The 22,777-nt window shown below is 45.5% G+C and overlaps 2 protein-coding genes across 3 annotated transcripts in view; both read left to right on the top strand.

The window, feature by feature from the left end:
* Positions 1–9,764, top strand: part of CDH5 (cadherin 5) — a 36,093-nt gene extending 26,329 nt beyond the window's left edge. Inside the window, exons 6-12 of one of the 2 annotated variants that reach the window (XM_063140889.1) lie at positions 475–662; positions 2,171–2,424; positions 3,508–3,638; positions 4,582–4,709; positions 7,259–7,367; positions 7,668–7,913; positions 9,036–9,764. In XM_063140889.1, the coding sequence (XP_062996959.1) occupies positions 475–662; positions 2,171–2,424; positions 3,508–3,638; positions 4,582–4,709; positions 7,259–7,367; positions 7,668–7,913; positions 9,036–9,541 (1,562 nt within the window). In that variant the 3' untranslated portion in view covers positions 9,542–9,764. Of the gene's footprint in view, positions 1–474; positions 663–2,170; positions 2,425–3,507; positions 3,639–4,581; positions 4,710–7,258; positions 7,368–7,667; positions 7,914–9,032 lie in introns of both variants that reach the window. The other variant, XM_063140888.1, reaches the window with a different exon arrangement.
* A 10,981-nt stretch (positions 9,765–20,745) lies between these two features.
* Positions 20,746–22,777, top strand: part of BEAN1 (brain expressed associated with NEDD4 1) — a 49,863-nt gene continuing 47,831 nt past the window's right edge. The window contains exons 1-2 of the mRNA XM_063141444.1: positions 20,746–20,960; positions 22,543–22,607. Of these exons, the coding sequence (XP_062997514.1) occupies positions 20,746–20,960; positions 22,543–22,607 (280 nt within the window). The remainder of the gene's footprint in view (positions 20,961–22,542; positions 22,608–22,777) is intronic.

The raw sequence follows: 22,777 nt of genomic DNA, 5'->3' as shown, positions 1-22,777 counted from the left end.
AAACTCTGGAGAGGGCTGACTCCCAGCTGGGGAATCACCCGTGAGAGCTTCCTCCCCCACTGGTACAGGCTGGCTGGTGTCTGGCGCTGTGTCTTCTAGTTCTGAATCTGATTCTGATTGATTACCTGAAACATCTTCTCCCAAGACAGGGGCAGTAGGGTTAGACATGACAGTGAATATGTGGGGCTGGCAATGCATTTAGCCCCACCACCAAGTTTGTGTGGCTCTTCCTAGCCCCTCATTTGCTTAAAGATGATTTCTGCAGCAGGGAGTCTTTTCTATCTGTGGAGGATTCTTGCACAATTTAGAACCCTGGAGACTTATTATGAATAGCACTCCTATGAAATACAACGAATTCTTATGAATTATACATTACATCACAACCCATCCTACTCTTGGGGCCCCTGCTTCCTCCTTTTGTGTGGAAGTGTGTGTATTCTCATTTTTCTAAGTTCAGCTTGGCTTGTTTTTCAGAAACCTTCAATTTCGAAGTCCTTGAAAACGTCGGTGTCGATGGTGAAGTTGGCAGACTGGAAGTGCAAGATATCGACGAGCCGGAAAACAGAGATACAAAGTACAGTTTGGTCCGTGGAAATTCCCTCAATACCTTTAGAATAGAACCAAATCGCTACACAAATGAAGGAATAATTCGACTGAAGAAGGTATGACGTCTGGACAGGAATGGATGCTTCAGGTTTTACAGGGGGAACAAATGATCTCTATTTACTTATGTATTTATTTAAATATTTATAAGCCACCTTTCTAGACCAACTCCACCCAAGATGGCCAACAAAAAACAAGCATAAAAATATAATAATAAAACTTTAAAATGAAAAAAAAAAAATACAAGACAACAATCCATTCAAAACTAATTCAGCTGGTATAAAACCATTTGCTCTCCATGAACAGCCAAGGGCTCTACAACACCTTGGTCCAGCATTGAGCTTTCCGGATGCTGTGAGGGGAGATGATAAATAAGTGACCTGAGGCAAAAAGCTCCAGAGCCAATGCTACGAAGGCCATGACCTGCATTCTCACCACCACACATCTTCTCAGATTGTAGCAGAACATAGGTCTTAACAAATGGGGAGATTCATGTGGGAGTAGGTGGTCCCTTAAATATGTCAGACCCAAACAATATCAGGCTTTAAAGATAGTAATTGGCACTTAGAACTGGATTCAGACACAGCCCAGGAGCCAATATAGATCTAAGAACATAAGAAGAGCCCTGCTGGATAAAACCAAGGGTCCATGTAGACCAGCTGTCAACCAGGGACCCACAAGCAGGAAACAGTACAACAGCACCCTCCCACCCATGTTCTACAGGAACTGGTGTATAGAGACTTACTGCCTCTGATACTGGCGGTAGCACATAGCCATCAGGATCAGCAGCAGTTATTGCACACTCTGAATAGCAAGTTACTGTCAACAGCTTAGCAGCAGCATTCCCAACTATTTTGAAGCATGACGAATCCTATCCAGCAGGGGTGGGGGACCATTCTCAGCATGAGGGCTGAGTAGAGTTTTGGAAAAACTCTCGGGGGCTGCATTCCAGTGGTGGGTGGAGCAAAAGGCAAAAGAGGGCAGGGCCAAAAGTACCAGAATGTTTTAGTTTAAGGGTGAAATCTTATGCACATTTGGACAGGAAAAAAAGTCCAACTCCCGGCATTCCCCAACCAGCCATGCTGGGTTTGGAACACTGGGAGGCATAGGAGAGATTTTTTCTCCTGCCTTAACATGCATAAGATTGCACCCGAAAGCTCTTACTGCCAGTTACTTAGCCTTGCAGGCATTTCAACCTTTTAGAGTGGGAAGAAAATAATGTGCAACAGGCAGGAAGACACTAAATAATCAGGTATGGTTCAGGAAAGGGGGTGGGACCAGAGGAAGAGGAAGGGGGCATGGCAATCTGGGGAACCATGGGGGGACAGATTGCAACTGCAGGACAGCCAGATTTGGCCCCCAGGGCCCGAGGTTCCCCACCCTTGCTGTAAAGGCACAAAACATCTAGAAGGTTTGTAAAATTCCAGCTGATTCTATGTTTGTCCCAATACAGGTTTTGTAGACTAGAAATGTAAATGCAGCTCCCCATATATCTCACACACACATTATGTTCATTGTACACAGTGCCTGTCCATTGTGTACTGAAAATGTCTGCATTTTCTTTTAGCCATTGGACTTTGAAAAGATTCCCGCCTACCAGTTGGTTGTCGAAGCTACGGATGGCACCATTCAGTACGCACATTCTAAAATGAAAGGGTCCAAGAGCATTGCAACAGTAAACATCAAAGTCCTGGATGTTGATGAACCCCCTGTCTTTGCCCAAGCATCTTATACATTCAGAGTGCAAGAAGAAAGTGATATCCAAAAGCGTATTGGCTGCGTTTCCGCGATCGATCCTGATAGAGCGAGACGGGAAATCAAGTAATTGCAAAGCCGAACACGTTAAGGGGGAGGGAAGGATTCTGCATCATTGAAATGCATCACCATAAAAGAGGACAATAATTTTATTTATAGTTGATCATTTATATGTATAACTGCTCATTTAGAAATAATTTCTAGAATTATTTCTAGAATTACTTCTAGAATCAATTCCTAGAATCAATTTCTAGAATTAATTTCTGTATGCTTTTCTCCAAGCTCAGAGCACTTTTTTGCACTTCCTCCCCCCCCCCCGGTCCAACAATTTCCCCAAATTCTGAGCAATTTGCACAAATTTTAACTGAATTTTGGCAAATTATGGCCGAATTTGCGCAAATTGTTATGCAGACTTGCAGCTACAAGCCAGAACTCTTTGATTAGAGGCAGTTCAGCAGAATGCTCAGAAAGGAAAAAGGCTCCAGAAAATATTTAAAATATAAGAATAAGGTTTTCAGTGTCAGCTCCTGAAGAAGGATGATTTCAAATCTGAAACGTCGAGCATTCCAGACACAGGCAAGAATTATTAAAGATTTTAATCATTTTTATCAGCACCAGAGCTAGTCTCTCAATCATTGCGCGCCTGCACAATGGTGCCTTCTTACCCTGCCAACTACACGTTAGCGCAAATTATGGCCAGGTTTGTGCAAATTGCTTCCAAATTGGTATTGCATGACCCTAAACACCCAGCTCGACCACCCCTAAGGCTAGTCCTATGTGTGTTTGTTAGTGTGTGTGTGTGTGCGTGCGTGCGTGCGTGCATGCATCCATCCATCCCCAGCACACTGCTTATCACTGCATGTGGTCCTCACAGGCAAAAGGGTTGTCCATACCCAATTTAGCTGATCCACTAACGCTTGCAGCCCTAGCAACAATATTATAGCCATCAAAGATTTCATGAGAACTGGTTGAAGAACTGGATCTTAACACTGTTTTAATGCCTCTGTCACCCTTCAAAAAAAGAACAGATTGATGAACAATTTTGAACAGAAATATGTAGTGGACACACAGAATAATTCATACAGGGGTTGGATTATTTAACACAAAAACTATTACTCTAACACTTTTCTTTTTAAATACCCAATACAGATATAGTATCCTAAGATCCAGTTATTTCAAAATATCCCAGAATGGGTGCATTTTTGCCACGAAGCGTCTGGACAGAGAAGAAATCTCCCAGCATAACATAACGGTGGCAGCCAATGAAATGGACCAAATGAGTAAGTCAGCTAGAAATATGTTAAATGGACCACACTAACTTTCCAGAAGGTTCCCTATCATTCACAGTAAATGGGCAAAATGCACAGCCTTCCTCTTTGATCCATTTCTCAAGTGGCTTTTCAGTGTTTCAGCTGTGCTATGGGATTCACTCTTTTGTAGAGCTGTGCACAGCCTTCCCCTACTATCCTCAAAGAATGTTTTGGAGTATCCAAAAGGATCCTGATTTGCCTCAGGATGCTTTGAGGCTGGGCCACTTCACTTCAAAACTAAAGCCAAAGTGAGGTTGCCCTCACTCCGGAAACAGATCAGCCCTTGCAGGCTCCTGGGCACAAGGCCGACCACGCTGGCTCGTTTGCTCCCCTCCCTTCCCCCAGAACCCAGAGCCACCATTTTGAATTAAGATGAGGGGTCTGTCGTTTTCATAGATCTAAAGTTTCAAATGGCTCTTTACAGCCTCTGTAGTTGTGACCGTAGATCTATGAAAATGGCAAAGCCCCCATCTTCATTCTAAATGGCAGCTCCAATCAAGGATACACACTTAGGATAAGTCTTGCAGGCAGTGGGGGCAGCAGTTTCGGGTTCTGGGGGCAAGCAGGAAAGGCGGGGGAGAGGGAGGGAGGAGGAGGCAAGCAGGGAGTCCAGTGGACTCCCAGTCGGTGTTGTGATAAGTGAGGGCAGCGGTTCACCACTGCCCCAAATTGGTCTGAAGCACCCCAAAGGCTTTGGGACCAGGTTGATCTGCTTCAAGGTGCCTCATCCCAATCCAGTACTGTTCTGGATTTGAGGCAAAGTGAGCCAAATTGCCCCACTTTGGCTCAGATTCAGGGTTTGGCCCCGAAGCAGTGCACAGCCCTATTCAACACCATGCTGATGTAGTCTTGCCTCTGTTTTCTTTCAGTGTGACATCCTCTTGATGAATATGTGATTTTGTTCTTGTTTCAGAAAAGACAGTGGATAATTTGGAAACCCATGTAACAGTTTACATTATACTTGATGATATAAATGACAACGCACCAGTATTTGCTTTACCTTATGATCCTACAGTGTGTGAAAATGCTCCACCAGAAAAGGTAAAGTATCAGAAACAAATTGCCATTTCTGCTTAACTACAGGCAGCCATACAGACTAAGGCCTAATCGACACCGAGTAGGATATTCCACTATGAAAGTGGTATATAAAAGGCAGGAGCCACACTAATGCTTTATAGTGGTATTGAAGTGCACTGACAACAGCTGGGGGCCCATTGACACATACCATATACTACTTTCATACCACTATATCCTGCTTGGTGTGGCTCCTGCCTTTTATATATCACTTTCATACCACTTTCATAGTGCAATATCCTGCTTGGTGTTGATTAGGCCTAACAATACCTACCTGCCTGGGTACTGAGATTTCAGCATTTCTCCTACCAATAAATACACCTTACAATGAGCTAAGTGCCAAAGCACAAAGCTGCAAAAATAATGAATGCCCAAATAAAAGAGAGTTAATCCCATGGCATTTTGAGACGAAATGTTCCTCTCCTGATTAAATGCTAAAATTACAGATTAAGAACGTGTATGACTAGAACATAACGGGATATAAATAATGGGTTGGTCCCAGACTTAGTCATACTTCAAGTCGACCCAGTTGAACCCTGACTAACTTAAGTCCCATAGATTTCAATCAATTGATTGCAGGTGGGTATAGGACTACTGCCTAACTCTGGCTCCAACCAACTATTAGTTGGAACAGAAGCCTTAGGGAACAATCACGTTTGGACAGAAAACAATCCTACAACTCCCAGCATGGCTAGCTTGGGCATGCTGGGAACTGCAGGACATTTTTTTCTGTCTGAACATGCATAGAATTGCACCCTTAGGAATCTAATCCATGATGATGATTAAAAATCAAAAACATCTACATAAATACATACATTTATTGACAATATTGACAAGTATATTTAATCCATATAAGAAATAGCATAATAAAACAGACAAAATTCCTTACTATAATGAAAGCCATCAATGATAATTGACCAACAGAAAAATCATCCAAAGTAGCAAAGCACCACATTTAATCTTGGCTCAAAGTCAGACTAACATTGTACATGTCTTACTCTTCTAGAAAGGTACAGAAGGCAAGACACATCTCAGAGTCATCTCAAGAAGGCTTCCCCTAGATACTCCCTTTATAATATCCTGATTTCAAATCCAGCCAATCAGTGTGAAGGAGGTGGTCCCAGGCTTCATTTAACCTTCTGAGCAATTGGAGAGTCCATGTTGCCTTTGTTTTTTCTGTTTTACAAGCTTCTTTGGAAGAACATTTTCATTCCAAAATGCACCATAGAAATCCTTAAATAAGGATGCCATCTTTTCAAGATTCCCATCAGCCTCCAAACTCAGAGGGTGAAAGGTATCCTATGCAGACTGGGAGCAACACAGAGACAAACTCCACTTCCATACTCCCCCTGCTCTATATTTCAGCTAGATAGGCATTTTTGCCCATCTAACTGAGGCATTGGGGGGATGGAAGCTCAGATGCCTAGAGACCCCTGCTTCCCCAGTCCCTCCCTGTCCCCATCCACAGAACTGCTCCCTTTCCCCAGGGCCGGCGCTGTCATAGAGGCAGCTCAGGTGGCGGCCTAGAGTGCCAAGCAAAGGAGGGCGCCAAACGGCATGCCCGGAACCTGCTCTCCTAGAGAGGCTTCAGGGCGCACCATTCCGAAGCCACCACCCCTGCCCCCCAACCCCAGCGTCCTGACTTCAAAACCAGAAGGGCTTCCGGCCGGGTGCTAGCTTTGAAGCCAGGATGCTGGGGTGGAGGGGGCGGCTTCGAAATGGCGCGCATGGCTGGAAGCCGCTTACCTGCCTAGGGAGCAAAATAGTCTGGCACAGGCCCTGCCTTTCCCTCCTCACTGAATTTGCATTGTAGAGGAAGTCAATGTGGTTATCTCCACACCAGCTAGGAGGAGCTTGGACTCCTGAGTGCAAGTTCAGAGTTGTGTCTCTGACCTCGGATCCAAGAATCTGAATTATCCTATGTCGTCCCCCCCACAACACTGTCTAGGGCCCATAGGATTGCTCTCCCCAAAAAGAAATAAACAGATAGATGATATGATAAGGTAACATAAGATAAGATCTTCAGCAGAGTTATTGAAGGAGTCTTTCGACCCTGTTTCTTTACAGTATTTAAAAGGAGAATTCATGCCTTCCATAAAGACAATGCACTCACTCAGTAATCCTAAATGGCATTCTGTTTGTATACCACCCTAGCAGTACAACACCAAACATATTTCCTCTAGACTCAATGGTGAGACCTGTAGCCTTACAGCACAACCCTATACATGGTTATAGGCCACACTGTGGGCTTATTCATATCCCCTAAGAATCTGCCTTTTTTGTCCAGTACTGCCTACTCTGAATGAAGGTTCTCCAGAGTCTTGGGCAGAGGACTTTCCCATCCCTTGCCACCAGATGCCAGGGATTGAAACCTGGGACCTTCTGAACCTTCTTGAATAAGGAACCTTCTACATGCAAATCAGTTTCTCACAGAAATCATAGTGCAATTTTTGGGATCCTGCCCTATGCATTCACTGAACTTCATTGAAGACACTGACTTTTTTCCATACATGTAGGTGATCATAAGAATTTCTGCTGTGGACAAGGATGAGATGTCACCGGCAGTGAAATTCAAGTTTTCCTTGGTGTCTGAAGATAGCAACTTCACTCTAATTGACAATCATGGTATGTTCCCCTTGGATTCTGCAAGATGGCTAAAAAGGAGCACAGTGGGAATGTCAATCAACCGTGTTCCAGATATAGTTTTCTAGCCAATTGGAAGGTGGGTGGAGGGTTCTATTCCTACTTATCAGTGCATTAAGGCTGCCTACATCAAAAGGGTGGGGAGTGCTGGCCACCCGGGCATTTTCCAGGTTCCTTGAAATATTATGCTCAGGAGCTGAACCTGTAGCAGCTGGCTGGCAATCCGATGAGGCAATCACCCTACAAGATTAGCGCTTAATAAGATGTCATTGCCTTTCCCAGATAACACCGCAAATGTCACCGTCAAATACGGACAGTTTAATCGAGAGCTGGTCAAAACCCATTACTTGCCAATCATCATCTCCGACAACGTCTCGCCCCGGCAGACTAGCACAAACACCCTCTCCATCCGTGTCTGCAAGTGCGACGAGGATGGCAATTTCACTTTTTGCGAAACAGTGGCTAAACAAGTTGGTGTCACCATCCATGCGCTGGTAGCGATTTTCATCTGCATCCTCACCCTCATTGGTAAAGGCATTCTGCTATTTCTTCACTTCCCAAATGCATCTTGGGAGGGCAGGAGAGAAGGGGAAAGATTTCTCATTGTTTGATTTAGAAATGTCTAAACTAAATAGATTCCAGGGCAATGTGCAACATATAAGATAGTCAGAATCTATATATTGAAATGTGCACACATTTGCGTGATTTGCACAAATTGCAGCTGAAATTTGTGCAGATTCTGAACGTTGTGCCTGTAATTTGCAGAAATGGGAAAATACAGAAAATCCACTAACTGCCCAGTTGTATTATTATTATTATTATTATTATTATTATTATTATTATTATATTGCCCAATAGTCAAAGCTCCCTGTAGACCAAGGGTTTCATCAGATGAGCATTTTATTGCACACTCACTACTGCCCACTGACGTTTTTTCGCACATCCTTATACGACGTCTGCCTCCTGAACACCTCCCAAGGAGGAGGTGAGGACCTCTCTTGCCTTTTTTCTATCACAAATTGGACCCCTTTTAATCTGACTTTTTTTTTTAGGAAACGGAATGTGCCATTTCCTGCTGTGTGCAGGAAAAGTGGCATGATAAAAATGGCCCCTGAATGGGCCACATGGTCTTTGTTTACTTCCTCTTTTTTCTTCGGAAGAAAAAAGAAGTATCATGAGACATGAGCAGGGGCAAAGAAGCAACGGTAGGGAACCATGAGTTTCCCCCGTCTGATGGTGCTCTGAGTTGGGCCAGTCAGCGGCAAACAGAATGAAGTCCAAATGACTGAGGCAACAAAAGCTTGTTTAGCTCCACTTAGATGTAAGCCATTTACAAATACTATACTAATAAGATAAATTAAAAATACACTTTTAAATGAATATATTTATCAGACTCCAATGCTTAGTGAGGCATTTGCTTAATATAAGCAAAGAGGGTGGATTTCTGATTCCCATCACAGTGAAAACTTCCAGAAAGGAAAGAATTCACAACTCTTTCGACTCTTTTTCTTGTTCTTTTGTAGCCTTTCATGAGATTGTGACATTTTATGCTTTCTACTCAGCTACTACAAGTTTTTTTTGTTTGTTTCGTCTCCATTTTGTAACTGATTTTATAGCTGTGTTTTTTCTCAACGGTTTTGTCTGCAGCAGTTATCCTGTTAATAGCCTGGAGGAGGAGACATAAGAAAGATCTGAATGTTCTCAAGAAGAACGTAGCCGAGATCCATGAGCAGCTGGTGGCCTATGATGAAGAAGGCGGTGGTGAAATGGACACCACCAGTTATGATGTGTCAGTCCTCAACTCAGTTCGCCAGAGGGCCATAACTTCACCAAGGATGACCATGGAGAACATGCCCTGTGTGTACTCCCAGGTACAAAAGCCCCCTGGAAATGGACTTTCAGGCACTGGAGAAATGGGCATTATGATCGAGGTGAAAAAAGATGAAGCTGACAACGATGGCGATTTGCTGCCCTATGATACCCTCCACATATATGGTTACGAAGGCGCTGAATCCATTGCAGAATCTCTAAGTTCTTTGGGTTCTGGATCCTCAGACTCGGATATCGATTATGATTTTCTGAATGACTGGGGGCCCAGGTTTAAAATGTTAGCAGAGCTTTATGGATTGGAACCCAATGAAGATCTTGTGTACTGAGTGTGGCCCACAGCACATTTTTCCAACCTTAGCCATAGACAATAAGGCGCGAGAGACTGTCAGTTCAGATGTCAGAATGAACCAGCTCTTCATACATTCTCCAAACATACGTAAACCAAACAGCTCTTCATTCATTTTCAGAGCAGTTTTAGATGAGCAGGATGATAGAAACCTAAACCAAAGCTAGGCTTGTAGAAATAAAAAAAACAACTATCTTGTTGAGACTGTGGCGTTAGCTAGACGAGGGGTCATCCTGGGCTGATACCCGGGATCGCCCCTGTGTGTCCAGATGACGCACAGGGGATCCCGGGCTCAGGCAGGGATCAACCCTCCCTTGCCCCAGGATAATGGGCACCACTTTGGGCACTTTTTTCCCCGCGGTCTACCTCGAGCGTGTGGCCTGTGTAAGCGATTTTTCCCGGCTCTGCACACGATTACTCATGAGGAGCCAGGAGCCGCACACGGGGCGTAGCGCTCCCCAGGAGCGCTGCGCCCATTGGGGGCAGGGTGGGGGGATCAGGGAAACCTTTTTTAAAAAAAACTTACCTGCGCACACAAGCGTTCATGCGCAACTGGCTCTTGAAAAAAAAATGGCAGGCGCAATGGCTCTCCTCCAGAGTTCATCACACCCAACCTCTAGCCTATGGCGAGATCCCGTGATAGTTGCATCGTGGGATCTCCCCTCCTCTCGCCCGGATTTTCGTTTAGGTCTAGCAAAGGCTGATGAATTTGATAAGGGACCATGACTGTCAATAAATCTCATTAGATTAGCTACAAAGACAGTCTTTGTAGCTCCTCTAGTGATGGTTTGTGCATCCAATGGGAGGCATGATATTTTAGAATTGTGCCCCTTGCCCAACCAAGCATGAATTCTCTTTTATGTTATCAGTATTGTTTTAGTTACTAGAATCCTGCTCTTTAGGTCAAAACCCAACCATTGTTCCGTAATGAAACTCTTCAGGGAGGGCCTCACGGTGTGGGTTTCACTTCGTTGTGCCACTCACGATGCCTTTTTACAGGCTATTTTTATATATACCGTATATACATTAGAAAACCTATTTTTTCAAACACAGTTGAAGAAATTCAGCTGCATCAGGGAACTTTTCAAAGTTAAGAGCCTCATTAACTGTGAAACTATCTTAAATCTGTTCTTCGCGTTGTTCTTGTTTCTTCCAGGTACTGTAAAATTGGGTATTTTCTCACAAAGTATTTGTCACTTTCAAAGACAAATAGCACATTCACCACCGATAGGGAAGTTCCAAAGTAGCATAGGCCTGTCCCAGATAACTCTGATCATTTTCTTAATTTCATAAATTGTGAAGTAGGCCCTATGGCTCAAGGCTCCTCAAAGATACTAATTTACCCCGGGGCACTGTAAGAGTCATTTCCTCTACTTAGGGAATCTTGGGAATTGTAGTTCCATCAGGAGAGTGATAGGGAAATCAAGGGGCAGTGTTCAGGTCTGGCATTGTTCAAGATCTGCCGAGGTCTATGCTCCAACAGGAGTTCTACTGCCAAACCTCAGAGCCTTTTGATCTTGCTACTCTTCTTTATTGTCACTGCCTGCTCACTTCCTCTCTCGAAGCAAGTAGTGACAAGAGCCAGGAGAAGGAGCCCTCTTTCCTTCGGGTAGTGTGAATTGGGACCAGAAGGACAAGCAAATATGCAGCAAAAGCAACAAAGGTGAGGAAAAGGAGGAGGACAAGGAGGAGAAGGGAAAGAGAGAGGGAGGGAGAGAGAGGGAGGGAGCAGGCTAAAACCCTCAATGAAATAGTATTCTTAGGATTTTGGTGGGGAAGCCATGACAATCAAACAGCTGTATTATCAAGCCAAGTAGCATAAATATGCCCCGAGTCAGTATAAAGTTAGCTTATGCAGCAGCTATCCTACAATACATGTAAATACCTAGAAATATGTGAGTACTGTGAGACATTGTGTGGTTCAAGTTGCAGTGCTCTGATAGCAAGCAAAGGTCACCACTACTTCTTAAGGTGACAACAAAAGACACATTTTGATGGAACTCCCATGTTAAGCATGGTTATCATATGTGGGCCAAATGTATCAGTCTTTGAACATTTCCTTGCAGTTATTGTACATGGAAAGGATGGGACTACATTTATATTGGGTCCACTCTTACAATGAAAGCCACAAAGAGCTCATTGGTCCTGTGCACACACACCCCAAGAAGGTACCCTATTTTGCAGAATCTCTAATGAAACATTAAGAAATAGTTTAATGGGTTTTATGTTGTTTGTTTAACATTAGGATTTTGTTTTATGGTAGCTAATGCAGATAAAAGAGTCGCCACAGTGGTTTGCATTTCATAAATGCATCCATCATGGAACCTATACACCACAAAAAGTATCTTTCAAAGTTCTTCTTTGCCGAGGGCTTCATCGAGGCACGACATCGCTAGCTCCAAGCTATGAAATATAATCCAGAGTATATATCAAGATTAGGGCTGAAGGGATTTGTCAGTTTTGTTTCTTTCTGTTTCTCATTTTCCAATCTTAAATTCGGTTCATTATGAACTTTGAGACCTTTCCAGTCTTAAGTACAGTTCATCCAAAACTTTGCATAAAACTCATATGCATTTTTGCATCTATTTTGCCTAATACATGTATTTTTGTTTGCATTTTCCCTATTAATACACTTTTACAAGTAATATTCCTAATTAATGCATTTTTGTTTTTTTCACAAATATATGCATTTTTACTTTTCTGTAATATAGAGATTTTTTAAATGCATTTTTTTATTATTATTGGAGAACTCCATTGCAAAATTCAGAGACATACGGGTTTCTGAAGATAGCTGAGTTTTGGTCCGCGTGTTATTTTGAAAGTGTGAAATTAAGTCTGCATTAAAATGCGAACTGAATGAATTTATTATCCCTCATCCCTAATCAAGATGCTATTGCCTACAGTTCCTGGCTGTATAGAATTGATGGAACAGGAGGAAGGAAGGATTTATATTTTGGGTCTGTTTTGGTGACATTCTGACAACACAGTACTTGGGACTATAAAATACATGGTTTGTGTATATATACATCATGGCTTTTGCCTACAAAATCCACATATGGAAGGGTATGCTCCTTCCCTGGTCACCACTCTTACTAAGCACTCAGTGACCAAAGCTGTGATTTACACACAGACACCATTTATCAATAACATTTAGCCCCCATCCAGATCAGTGGAGGCTGGTGGCTCAAAGTTTAGTGGTGCTGTAAATCCGCTCAGGGTTTCAGTCAGAACCAGTCAGAATTCTAAGGGAGCTTTCTGAGGTGCTGAACCCAAATTTTATCCACAGCACCATATACTTTTAAGAAAGAAAGAAAGAAAGAAAGGTAGGTCTGCACTAACATGCAGAAAATCACCCAATCAGCATGATGCAAACTACACCACATTGATTTTTATTTTTAAAGGCTGCAATCTTATACCCACTTACCTGGGAGGAAGTCCCCATGAAACACATTAGGACATACTTCCAAGTAAAGATGCATAAGGTTGTGCTGTAAATCTTAGTCATGTACACTCAAAGTCCTGAGTAATTTTATTTGCTTCAGTGTAGATGTAAATGCATGTACGCCAGTGCAGATGTAAACGTATGCAGGAACCTTCAAAATCCAGCTTTCACATCATAGATCAGTATGGTTCCACTAACGAATGTATTGTGTATGTATTTTTAATATGTATCTATTCCTACTAACAAAGATATCCATTTGTAATTAACAAGTTTGCTATTTAACCAGTGGGATTACCTATAACATTATTTAGAGCAATCGTAATACTTTTGTAAACAACATCCGGTTTTTCAAGTGTCCTATGATTTCTGTATTTTGACTTCTGTTTGTGTTGAAACTAGTCTAAGAAATACTGGCCTTAATTTCTACTGTACATTAGTGGTCATGCACTGGATAGTGGCATTTTCTATTTATGTTCTACATGTCTTTTTTATCTGCATAAAAGATGAGGTCAAGTAGGACTCACTTGCCTCCTCTGAGGGAGGTTCGGAGGATGGCAAGAAGGCAGCGAACCTTCACAGTGGTGTCCCCACCACCGGGTTTCGAATGCTACCCCCAGTGAGGTCTGCCTGGAGCCATCACTGACATCTCTTCGGTGCCAGGTTAACACTGTCCTCTTCTCCCAGGTATTTGACGGCATATAATGAGGCATTTTAATGTTAGGTTTTTCTTGGGTCCTGGTAGTTTTATTGTTAATTGTTTTGTTTTTGACTATTTCAAACTGTTTTACACTTTTGTATGTTAAAGGTTTTATATGTTATGTTTTATTATGTTGTGAACCACCCAGAGAGCTTTGGCGGTTGGGTGGTATGGAAATGTAATAAATGAATGAAAAAATATTTACATTTGTCTGCTTATCAATAGGATCCCCATTCAAAACAACAGGGATTTTCATGCATTTCCATTAGCAAGGGATTCTGCCAACAGGATCCTAAAATCCACTTTTTAAATTGATGAGGAACCATACCCAGGTCAGCTTAGTTATAGGGCTCAGTAGTTTTAAGCCATCACTTAGAAAGACAGATTTATGTCTTCACTGAAATCCTTTAGTATTTACCAATGCCAAGTGCCTCTGCCACAATTGGGTTTGCCCTTCGTAATGGCAAATGCTACCAAAAACCAATTTTGTTAATGCCAACAGCAGGGATGCATGGATTTTGTAACGTCCGTGACTTTTGTTCCATCATCCACTCATTGGCAAAATCTGGTTTCTTCCATTTTCCCAAGATCTCCTTGGGACTGGATCTACGAAGGCTCTGAAGCAAGGGAAGCTAACCTGCAACATGGGTGCCACTAATAGAATAGCTGGGCCTTCTTGTGATACTGCTGGAGGGAAGTGAGAGAACATGTCTGGCAGCTTATGGCATAGGATCAGGATGGCACTGATGGATAGATTCACTCTCCTCCTGTACAGTGTTCAGGTTCGTAACCAGAAACCACATGGAAAGAGGGCCATGAGAACAGTGGCCCAGCTCAGTGGTAAGTAGGCTGCCTACCACCACTTTTCTTTAAAATAATAAGCATGCCAAATATTCCATACTCTTGCATTTCAGCAATATTTAAATCATATGGAACAAACATACACACCCACACACAGAGTTTGTTCCCTAGTCTTAAAGGTGTCTATTGCCTACCAAGAATTCCACCCCACTCCCTCTTCCTGCTTTCTAAAAATGTCAGAGGCAGAGAACAAGATGGCGCCCTCTCCTGTTCCATGCACAAAAGCCAACTGGACTGTATACTTCAACAATGGTAATGGAAAATGATCCTCCACTGCACCTGAAAGCAGTAGGTTAGCTTAAGGAGGGCTCAGGACAGGTCCCTTGGCACTCAGCTCTCTTCTCCAGCACTTTGCTGTCGCCTCCCAGTAGCTGCCGCCTGAAGCAACTGCTTCATTCTGCCTAATAATAGGGCCGAACCAATCTTAACCCATGGCTATGAACATGTGGAGGCAAGATTGTGTATTTCAGCTGAGGCTGGATGCCGTCTCTCAGGAAAGTTGGACTTGCATCCTACATTGAATACCCTGCATTGAACATGGGGTTGGGCTAGATGACCTCTAGGTTCCCTTCCAACTCTATGATTCTACTTCTATACAGCTCTGGTGCTCTCTTGCCTGAAGGAAAGCTGAATAGTGCACCCCCTGGAACTTCTCTGCCTACCCCATATTGAACACAGCTATCCTGCTCAATTTCCTCTCCCTGCCTACGACCATCCTGTAATATTGGGCCAGCCCTACCATTAGCCAGAGTGAGGCAACTGCCCCAGGCGGTGGAAGCTAGGGGATGGGGACCAGTGGTGAGGTGCTGGAGGACAGCGCTTGTGCGTACCATATACCTTGTAATCCCTGCTGCCCTCAGGTGCATTGGAAAATGTTGTCCTGTCACCACGGTTGAAGTAAAATTCAACTGCCAGGACTTGTCAGCTTTGTACATGGAGGGAGGCAGCAGAATGTCTTGAGCGAGCCCTTTGTGAATACACACATCAGGATAGCTTGGATCTCCTACATAATACAAAGGTTGGCCCTCGAACAGCCATATAAGTGGTAAGCACATTTTGTGGCGTGCACAGAATTGCACACCAGGTGGCGCTCGGCTCCAGCAATGCCATGAATAAAGCGATGCCATTCTGGAGTTGTCTTCCTTGCCTCTCGTCACTTAGTTTGAATGTGCTGTATTGGCATTATACAACGTTATGCATTGCTGTTTCAGTCCCAAGCAGCAGAATTAGATGGTGAGAATTAGGTGGTACCACCTCAGACAGCAGAGGGAGGGGCCACATCTTTAAATCCTCTTGAGGAGGAGGCTAGAATCCTTCAACCTATTATGCTAGCATTGCGTGTTTGCATTTGCAAGGACTTGTTTTACATGAAAAGGCATTAAAATGGCACCCACCCCCATTGCAACTTGGAAGTGTTATACTCCATTCTACCAACTCAGGGATCTACCACTACATTTAGCTTCATGTCTAGACCATGCCTTAGGAACTCTGTGGTATACACTCTGTTAGCACAGGGCCAGTTTGGTTCAGACATAGCATGAGCCTGAGGTTTGAGGGGTCCCTGAGGAAAGTGTCCAATGCCCCCTCCTCTGTCAGCGGGTCTTAGCAGGTTTACCTGGCTGCCATGACAGTGTTCTGAGCTGTGCCAGGCAGCTGCATCAAACCAGCCTTTTAATTTTCCACAATGCCCCCAAGAGATGGGGAAATGAGGCTATTCATGGGAAATTAAACGTGTGATGAGATCTAGCTGCCTGGTGGCTGCTCAGGACACTGCCAGGAAAAGGAATTAAGATGGGCCCAGGGCAGACATCAGCAGTGGGCCCTGCAACGATGCTTGGACCTGGGCAATGCCAGGTGGTGATGCCTGCCCTGAGAGAATTCCATACATTAATGAAGAACTGTGCGAGCTGTACACTGGGTGATTGTGGTCTTGGAGACTTCGCTGGGGACTTTGTTGTCTCATACTAGGGGATACAGTTCATCAGCCAGAAGCAGGGGCTTCAAGATGATAAATCACCATCTGTGAGCTTCGTAAAGCTTTATTGCCAGATGGTGCTCCCGTATTTTCAAGAACTCCTTTGGTCTAGAAAGGAATCCAGACCCTCCACACGGAAGCATCAACAGAAAGGGCTAGATTTTGGTCAAGTCTCCTTGTTTTTCTCGTTCCCTGACCCCTCCCCCAAAAACAGATGTCTCTTGGTGCATTTCTCTTATTATCGTTGAGCCCCGAAAGTCTCTCTCACATTCCTCTGCAAATGGGTTGCGCATAATCTGTCTACCTGAAAGTCTTTTATGGAAGATATTCTTTTGTGTACTTATTACCTTGACCCGTCCGCCTTTTTTTTCTCTCTCTCTCTCTTATCTCCGAAGACATAGATATGCTGTCCAAAGGACAGCTTCTTGATCATCTTACCACATGTTCTGCCTTTGCAAGTGAAGCCTATTTAAGGCCCGCTTTGTGGGGGGAGCGTGTGCTGCATTCTCACAAAGGCCCTCCTGACATTTTTAACAGAACTTTCATCTCACTTTGCAACAAGAGAACTACCCAAGAGGAGACAAAGCGATGTCAAGAGAGGTCACCCACCTAGCAGGCCTCTTTGGGAATCTGACCAAAGGAGGAAAAAACGGGTTAGCTTTCAAACAGTCATCTTTGAAATTATTCGTATTCCACTTCGTTTAGAAATCCTGGGGCTCAAAGTCCCAGGGATGGTCTCATTATTTTAAAAAACAAAATGTGCCATGAGAAGCATGAGGTTAAGAAGACGCAAGGGTGGCCTCCAGCAGTGTGGACTTGAGTTCCATTCAGCCAACCCAAAGTGGAGGGTGGGAGGTGATAGGCTCCCTATGAGAAGGTAATATATGTTTTCTCCAATTATTGTCTGTGCTCTATTTCCTGTGGATGACTTCTCAAGTGGCAGAAACTTGGACCAAGGAGAGCAGTCTAGGAGAGATCTGCCAAATAAGGAGAACACATCATGCAGGTGATGAAATACATCTGTTACTCTTTAAGGAAATGTGTGGCCCTAAGCTTAATTTTAAAAGCACTCTACCAACTATCAGCTTAGAACTCCGGCGAGAGCAATTTGTTCCTCTGCTTGGCAGCCTGCTGGGTGGAGAGGAAGGGGGATAAAGAGAGAGAAAGGGAGGTGAGAAAGAGAGAGGGTGGGGGGAAAGAGAGAGAGGTGGTGGAACAGAGAGAGAGAGAGAGAGAATGTGGTGGGGGGGAGAGAAGATGGTGCTACAAAGAGAGAGGGATGGAAAGAAGATGGTGGAAGAAAGTGCTGGAAGAAAGATGAGAGAGGCCTTAGCTAGACCTAAGGTTTATCCCTGGGTCGTCCCTGCCTGCTCCTGGGATCCCCTGTGTGTCATTTACATGAACAGGGATGACCCTGGGACGATCCCAGGATAAACCTTAGGTCTAGCTAAGGCCCGAGAGAGAGAGGGTGGCATAAAGAGAGAGAGAAGAGGGACAGCCCACCCACTTTGACTCTGGGCCCATCCACTACTGGCCTGGGCCCACCTCCCATCAGCACACAGTCCCAAACAGGCTGGCCCAAGAGACTGAGGCACATGACAGAAAAACTGTTCCCCTCTCCTGCTTTAAGGTACCACAACAAAATCTTTGTTGTTTTGCTGAAACAGACAAGCACGGCTACCCTTCTGGAAGTTATTCCTTGATCCTATTAGCTCTTTAAAATCACACAGACACACACACACACACACAAAGACCACATCTGGTGGATGATACAGATGGAAGGCCAAAACCAAAAAGGTGTTTGGGGCTAATAGCATATACTACATGTTCAGACTCAGATCCTTAGCATCATGCTGGGAACTAATCTCTCCCTAATTAATGCATTGCTTGGAAATAGCCACTTGTGACAGCTGAAATTGTTTTTGATCACTGGTCTATTTTCATCCTATGATTTCTTAGAAACATGAGCCAGAGAGCAGTAGTTAAGTTAGTTCAAAACCAAAAATAAAATAAAATCTTCGTTAACGTGCATTTAATGTATTATTATTAATTACATTTATATACCACCCCATAGCCGAAGCTCTCTGGGCAGTTTACAAAAAATGTAGGGGTGAGGACCTACAAAATGGAGATTCAAGCATGTATTCCAGATAATTCAAGCAATTCAGTAGAAAAACTGACAAGATATAGTGAGAAACGGACTTAGCAGAATCCTATGCATGTTGACGCTGATGTACAGTAAGTCCCATTGAAGACAGTTCATCCACTAGTTCTTTAGAAAGCCGTTATTGGCTGAGAACCTTGAACCAAAACAGTGTGCTTAAAAACTGCTGGTATTGACATTTAAAGCCCTAAACAGTTTGGGGCCAGGTTATTTGAAGGAATGCCTCCTCCCATATGTATGTATTTATTTATTTATTTATTACACTTATATACCGCTCCCATAGCCAGGGCTCTCTGGGCGGTTTACAGAAATTCTAAAATTGAGATAAAAACAAGTATACAAAATTTAAAACTCTAAAACACAGAACATACATACATAAAGCATTAAAAACCAATTAAAAACTAAACATGTGGGTAATTAGGATGTGCCGCCATATGCCTGGGCAAAGAAGAAAGTCTTAACCTGGTGCCAGAAAGATAACAGGGTTGGTGCCAGGCGAGCCTCATCAGGGAGATCATTCCACAGTCTGGGGGCCACCACCGAAAAGGCCCTGTCCATTGTTGCCACACTCCGAGCCTCTCTAGGAGTAGGCACCCGGAGGAGGACCTTAGATGTTGAACATAGTGAACGGGTATATTCACGTTGGGAGAGGCGTTCCGTCAGGTATTGTGGTCCCAAGCCACTATTTACTTCCCTCCCTTGGGAGAATTGACGATTTATTACTACTCTCTTCTTTCTGTTCTTTTAACCAGTTACTGATCCATAAGAGGATCTCTGCTTTTATTCCATGACTGCTCACAAAGAATACTCCATTTTCCCAGCTCTTAAAAAAAAAAAAACTGGGGAAAGTGATCTTTAAAAGCAGACACACAACTGGACGGACAGGAAGTCACGCAAAGGCATGCACAAGGGGTGTGCCAGGTGTGCCCAGGCACACCCTAATCTCTCAAGCAATAGGTGCCAAATTGAGGATGCCATTGAGCAGGGATCCAGAGGGGGATCCAGACACAGGGGGAATGGTCCTCTGGGTGCTCCGGCACCATACTGAAGAACCACTGCCTCTGAGAGAGCCCAGTCGCCCCCAACGGCAGGAATCACTCTGCTGGAAGCCTGTCTGCTGGGAGCTGCGCTTCAAAGTGGCCAGGAGGAGAGGCCTGAAGGCTCATATCCCCTCGTAAGCCCCGCCTCTTGCCAGTGTCACCACTTGACAAGTGTCTCCTCATTCCCCCCTCCCTCACCTGCAACGGCCCTCCTGTAGTCAGGCAGGTTGAATGCGGAGTAGGGCATCAGGGTGTGCAGTGCTTAATAAATACATGAATAAAAATGATGTCCTTTATGGTTAAGCATTCGATACATCTTCACCTTTAAAAAAATAATAATAATAAATTGCCCTGGGTGCACCCCCTCATGAAATGTGCTGCGAAGTCATCTAAAGCACCCCTAAAAAAGTTTGAGTCGACAGCTGGTTGGCCACCGAGTGGCGGATTAGGTGGCCCCTGGGTCTGGTTCCGCAGTGGCTCCTCTTGTGCGAGGAAGAAATGGCCAGCACGCGCGTCAGGTCGAAACGCTCCTGATTTCGGGTACCGACTCGAGCATCCTTCATCTCTCGCAGCGAGACTCTCCCCAGCCCCGCCCGCCCCTTCGGCCAACAGGCCCGGCTTGCCTACACGCGCCTGCCTGCCTGCCGCCGGACAACAGCCCAAAGCATGTGGGCCAAACGCGGGCAGAAGAACTTCTCCGGTTCCGTTGAACTCGCGAGCGGCGTGGAGAGGGGGGCGCGGGCGGCGTCGCTCTGCGCTCCTCCTCCTCCTCCTCCTCCGACGCCGCTAGGGCGCTGCTGTTGCGTAACCGCCCCGGACTGGCCGCGGCGAGGCGAGCCGGAAGCGGCCATCGAGAGCCCAGCCAAGTTGTGGCTGTGGCTGCTGCTGCTGCTGCTGCTGCTGCAGTCGCCGCGCTGGGCTTCCTCGGCGCGGCGCCGCAGCCCCACTGGGAAAGCGCAGCGGCGGCGGCGGCTGCCTCCGGGCTGAGGTCCCGCCGGCTCGCCCATGAGCAGAGCGCCGCGTCCCGCCTCCGCCTCCGCCTCCTTCCGCGGCGGCGGCGGCTGTTCCGGCTGGCAGCGGCTGCGCTCAAGGGAAGCCACCGGGGCGCGTCTGCCTCCGCCGGCTGGCCTGCCCTACCCTGCCCAGCCCCACCAAGCCGCTCGGGATTCCGTCGCCGGAGCGCATGGAGAGAACGGCCTCCTCCTCCTGGGGGTGCTCCGGTAAGGGGCGGCGCGCGGGGGCATTTGCAGCGGGGGAGGGCTGCTTCCTTCGGCACTCCCACCCACCCCTCTCCAGACACGTCCCTCCCCCCTCCCTCTCCATCCCTGGACCAGGCATCCGCACGCATCCGTCCCATCTGGAGCAAGCGAATCCGCGCCGCCCCGGGGCATCCTGGAACTCCCGGCTTCCAACGGGTGCGTGTGTGTGACTTTCTGTCTGTCTTTCGGGCGCCGCCTGGAAGGAAGACAACAAACCCCCAACCCCTTCTCCCATGTTTGCGCCCCTCGAGGCGGAGCGAGGAGCGTCGCGGCCCCTAATCCATCGAGGGTGGGGTGCAGCTGCAGGCAACCTTTCCACGGTGCGGTCCAAGTGGGGGTGCGGAGGGAGGAAGGTCTGCAACTGTGCCTCCCCACCCCCACCCCCTTTTTTTTAATTGGTGCGGGTCCACCCCTTCTTAATTGGATTCAGAACCTCACTCGTATAGTTCTCCAGAGGGAGAACACATCTGTTAGGATAAACATGGGGCATCTGCAAATCCTGCTAAAAAAAAAACCGGGGGTGTCAAGGGAAACTTCTGAACCATCCATATCATATTGCATGTGTGTGTAGATAATGGTGTGTCCTGTATCTATTTCCCCTGGCACTCAGGTGCGTTTCACACGCTGCCTTTCTGCTCTTTGCCTGACGCCCCCCCCCCCCCACGCCCCCGAGTTCTGTAAGGCTAGAAAGAAGATCCGATTCCATTTCTCACTCTCACTTTCTGTGATGAAAGGAGAAAGCCGGTAAAGAGTTTCACCTTAATCGCACCCCCCCCCCCGGGGTGTTTTATAACCGGTGCAAGCAGTAGCAGAAGGAAAGCAGAGGGCTTTGGGGGGTGAATGTAGATCTTTATTTCTTTTCTTTTCTTTTTTGGTCCACGAAATTTCCAAGTTTGAAGCGCTGAGAAAATGATCCTGCCCTGTTTAAGTGCTTTAGGCTGGAACCCTTTGCCCACTTTCCCCTAGAGTGAGACCCGAGCTTACTTCTGTGTAGAAGCGCATAGTTAAACTGTGGGATTCATTACCACAAGATGGGGTGATGGCCACCAATTTGGCCAGCTTTAAAAGGGGGCTGGATAAATTCTTGGAGGAGAAGGCTATCAATGGCGAGTTGTCCTGATAGCGAAGTGCAACCTCCAGTATCAGAGGCAGTAAGCTTGTATACACCAGTCACTGGGGAATATGGGTCGGAGAGTGCTGTTCCACCTGTGTCCTGCTTATGGGTCCCTGACTGACAGCTGGTTGGCCACTGTGTGAACAGAGTGCTGGACTAGATAGTCTCTTGGTGTGATCCAGCAGGGCTCTTCTTATGTTCTTAGATGTGTCTAGGATGGGACTGTGGAAGTCCTGTGGAGTTCAGTAGGAAAGGGAAGCAGGTGCTTAACTTATGGCCTGTTAATTACATGAGGATGCATTTTGATTCCAGTTGTAGGTGTCTGGGTTTACATCCCACATGTTTGCCTAGGAGTGCAGGAGGTTGCCTTAGACTGAGTCAAATCATTGATCTATCTAGTTCAGCATCTCTGCTCTCCCTTGTTTTCAGACAGGAGCTTTTCCTGGCTCTACCTGAAGATACTGGAAATAGAAACCAGGACCATGTTTTTCAAAGCAGGTGGTGTCCTTCTGAGCTGCATCCCTTCCCCTTGGAGGCATTAGTAGACCTTAAAGTCATACATATCACTTCCTGAAACAGGAAGCTTTCTTGAAATTCATGTCGGCGGATAACTGGATTTTATTTCTACTCGCTGAAGTGAATGTTTAATGGAGTCGCAAAATCT

The sequence above is a fragment of the Elgaria multicarinata genome, chromosome 14 (assembly GCF_023053635.1).
Source record: "Elgaria multicarinata webbii isolate HBS135686 ecotype San Diego chromosome 14, rElgMul1.1.pri, whole genome shotgun sequence".
NCBI lineage: Eukaryota > Metazoa > Chordata > Lepidosauria > Squamata > Anguidae > Elgaria > Elgaria multicarinata.
Note: the sequence above shows the minus strand (reverse complement) of the source record. Positions and strands in the feature narration are given on the sequence as shown.